The sequence below is a fragment of the Branchiostoma belcheri genome, unplaced genomic scaffold (assembly GCF_001625305.1).
Source record: "Branchiostoma belcheri isolate BF01 breed outbred unplaced genomic scaffold, Haploidv18h27 scaffold13, whole genome shotgun sequence".
NCBI lineage: Eukaryota > Metazoa > Chordata > Leptocardii > Amphioxiformes > Branchiostomatidae > Branchiostoma > Branchiostoma belcheri.
Window position 1 is genome coordinate 524022 of NW_017802713.1, and position 3457 is coordinate 527478.

The 3457-nt window shown below is 38.7% G+C and overlaps 1 protein-coding gene and 1 long non-coding RNA gene across 2 annotated transcripts in view; one reads left to right on the forward strand and one right to left on the reverse strand.

Annotated features, from left to right (window-relative positions):
* Positions 1-232: 232 nt before the first annotated feature.
* LOC109463862 lies at positions 233-1757 on the forward strand. The gene is made up of 2 exons (XR_002139846.1): positions 233-577; positions 1280-1757. It is a non-coding gene; the product is annotated as an uncharacterized LOC109463862 (long non-coding RNA).
* Positions 1758-2474: 717 nt separating this feature from the next.
* LOC109463660 (U2 small nuclear ribonucleoprotein auxiliary factor 35 kDa subunit-related protein 2-like) overlaps positions 2475-3457 on the reverse strand; it is a 10965-nt gene continuing 9982 nt past the window's right edge. Inside the window, exon 16 of the mRNA XM_019760513.1 lies at positions 2475-2643. Coding sequence (XP_019616072.1) covers positions 2475-2643 — 169 coding nt within the window. The remainder of the gene's footprint in view (positions 2644-3457) is intronic.

Sequence of the window (3457 nt, forward strand, 5' to 3'; positions counted from 1 at the left end):
AGGCACATGTAACGTTACAGTATAAATTCAACAAAAGCATAAATTCAACAAAATGAAGCAATCTTCTTTAAAGTAAAATAAAACATAACTAGAGATATCCCTCCAACCTGTTCCAGAATATTGAGGAGATCAATTCATTTGATCCAGAAATACACCTTGTCAAAGTTGCCTTTATTTTTGTCAGCCACATTGTTTACAATGTGTGAACTTCAGGTGCTGGCATAGCTTCAAAAACATCAACTGATCTTCTTGAAACTGAACTGAAACTTGACTACTTATGTCACTCCCACATATTCTGGAATATCAAAGTGATCATGACTTTTGATCCAGAAATATGGACTGTCAAAGTTGCTTAATATTTTGTCAGCCATATTGTTTACAGTGTGTGAACATCATGTGCTGGCATAAATTCAAAAATATAGAATGATCTTCTTCAAAGTCAAACAGAACATAACTGCATATCTCCTATCCCACTACTGCAGGATATAGAAGAGATCCATCATTTGATCCAGAAATATAGACTCTCAAACTTCCCAACATTTTGTCAGCCATATTGTTTACATTGTGGGAATTTCAGGTACTTGCATACATTTCAAAACCACAACAGATTTCTTTAAAAGTCAAATGAAACAAAACTACATATGTAAGTCCAACATATTGCAGGATATTGAAAATGTACATGTTTTTGATAAAGAATTATAGACTTTCAAACATGTTCAATGATTTGTCATCCATATTGTGGACACTCAAAACTGCTTTGGGTGTCAACTATAATCCTAGGGAGATATTCTCAAACAAATAAAGGATCTTTTCCCAAATAAAGTAGAAAAGTAGTACATATATATACATATTTCTAACATATGTTGTAATTTCAAAGAGATACATTCCTATCAACCAGAAGCATGAGCATAAGAGAATGATACACCTAGTGTAAGCATTGGCCAGGTCCCCCTCCCCCACCTGCAGTAAATGTTTACTAAATGATATTCATCAATGTTTGGATTTTATTATAAACACTCATGACCACCTATGAGCTGCACTGCCAATACTAGTAATATTATTGTGGAATAGGAACCCATGATGGGGTATCAACTTAGAAAAAGCCATACAAAGTCATGGTGTATGAATAGAAATGTAATGCATGTACCAGAGGATTATCTATGCAATGTTATGTGATGCAGTATGAAATTTGACAGCATTTTAGTTACTGATTGTCTGCAGAAAGAAAAGCAAATGATTATGGTGCTTTCATCTCATTATTATTCTCTTTATTTTCTAGTTAAAGTACCGGACCAAGGGTGGTACTGGTTTGTTCTACACCAGGAATGTGGAGTTCAACCCTGCCTAAGACACCAGATCACTATCTATTGCTATCTTCCCTTTCATCATTTAATGTTAAGACCAGAATATTCGTACCTTGGTTTAAAATCTGACAGTGTATTATATATATATATATATATCTACGCAAGTCAAGCCATTTCATTGTTGGCATTATAATGTTCTGTGTTATGATATCTAAAGACAAGTATATGTGTATGTGGTAGGATCAATTCTAATAAGACATACCTTAATATATTGGAAGGTTATAGATACATGCATTTTGACTGGAATCATTATGATCATGATAGAAATAACTTGTTACATCACTGTGTACAATTTTTTAAATATTATTGTCGTAAACCCAAGGTATTGCCTGTGTTGTACCATGTTTTTTGCATTCCTTTTGATACACATTAAAGACAAAACCTGCCATGCAATTGTCTATGTTGCCTTATTTTTTATAGATAATCATAGTATGATTTCACAACAGTGGAAGCATTGGGATGACAAGCTAGAAGACAAGTATCATGTTAGACAAGTGTCCAATAATTTTCTGAAAATCATCCCAGTACCAAGAAATTTAATTGGAATGGCCTGAGTATAAATTAAGCATAAATATTTACATATTTTAACAGCCGGACATTGTAAGCATAAAAACTAAACAAATTTGAGACTGAAGTAAACAAAAACGACAGCGAACAGTGTCACTGCGATGTGACCCTTGACCTATAATAGGGGACCGTCCATTCTTCAACAAGGCAGGGGTGACACGTATTCTTCCGTGCAGCGAGCTTTCGTTGCGCGCAGCGAGGTCGCCGAGGAATCTCTTTCTGTGCAGGCGTGAGGAAGCTCTTGGCAGGCACGACGCAGGTATTCGTGCGCAGACGAGGAAGCTCTTTCTGTGCAGGCGTGAGGAAGCTCTTGGCAGGCACGACGCAGGTAGTCGTGCGCAGACGAGGAAGCTCTTTGCAGAGATGACGCAGGTGTGCGCGCAGGCGACGCAGGTGTGCGCGCAGGCGACGCAGGTTTGTCCTTGTCGGCCACGGTACTCGGAGGAAGGTTCTTCCTCACATGCCTACGGAAAACCTGAAGATGTTCACGGTTACAAAGAGACTGAGAACGTGAGCACACGGCACTCAGAGGAAGGGTCTTCCTCACATCACTACGGAAAACCTGAAGATATTCACGGATATGAAGAACCTGTGAATGTCAGCACTGGGCACCAGGAAGGGCCTCCATCGCATGACGCCGAGAAACCAGAAGGCGAGTACGGATACAAAGACCCTGAAGATGTAGGCTTTGCCTACAGGGCTAAAGGTGAGTCTAGACATATATGTATACATTGAATACAACATCTAACCCCTATCTGTACATTTTTGGTTCATGCAGATCCAAGCACTACTTTTTGTAATATAATATTATGTATTTTCAAGATAATTTGTTTTCTTCAACCCCATTATATTATTATAACAGATTATGGTACAAGAAAATATAGGGTTCATTTTTAGGCCTAATGACGTGAACTTTCAGTGTAGAAAAAGAAAATTCGATATGTATCTTCCAAATACTAGCATTTTAAGATTTTTTGAGCTATTCGTTGCAGGTGTATTGTGGGCCCTGGTGTTCAACTTGCGTGACTCGCAAGTTGGAAAGGGAGGCTTTGGTCATGGGTCTTTTCCTTCTTTTGGGGGTTTCTCTCCAAACGGATCTATGTTGATGCCTAAAGTTGAAATACATTTTCACATCTTTATATTTCACACCAGCCCGTATCATACAAATGTGGAAAAATATGAAGTCGAGCAAAGTTTTCTGGTTTGCCCTGGGTTGCGGGCTCCTGGTGATATCGGCAGTTGTGGTACTGGCAATATTCCTGGCACCTCGTCTCGGACCTGGTATAAAGGTATGTTGATTGTTGTCATCTGAAGCCATTCATAACAAATGCTTATATGATTTATATAGTAGAGGGGATTCATTCCTCAAGCTACCGACATCTTGCACACTGCTTCCTTTAGATGTACGGGATCACTCTGGGTCCGGAAGTCCAGAAGATACTCAGCGAGGATCCATCCATTGAGAAGTATGCAGTATATAGTAGAGGGGATTCATTCCTCAAGCTACCGACATCTTGCACACGCTG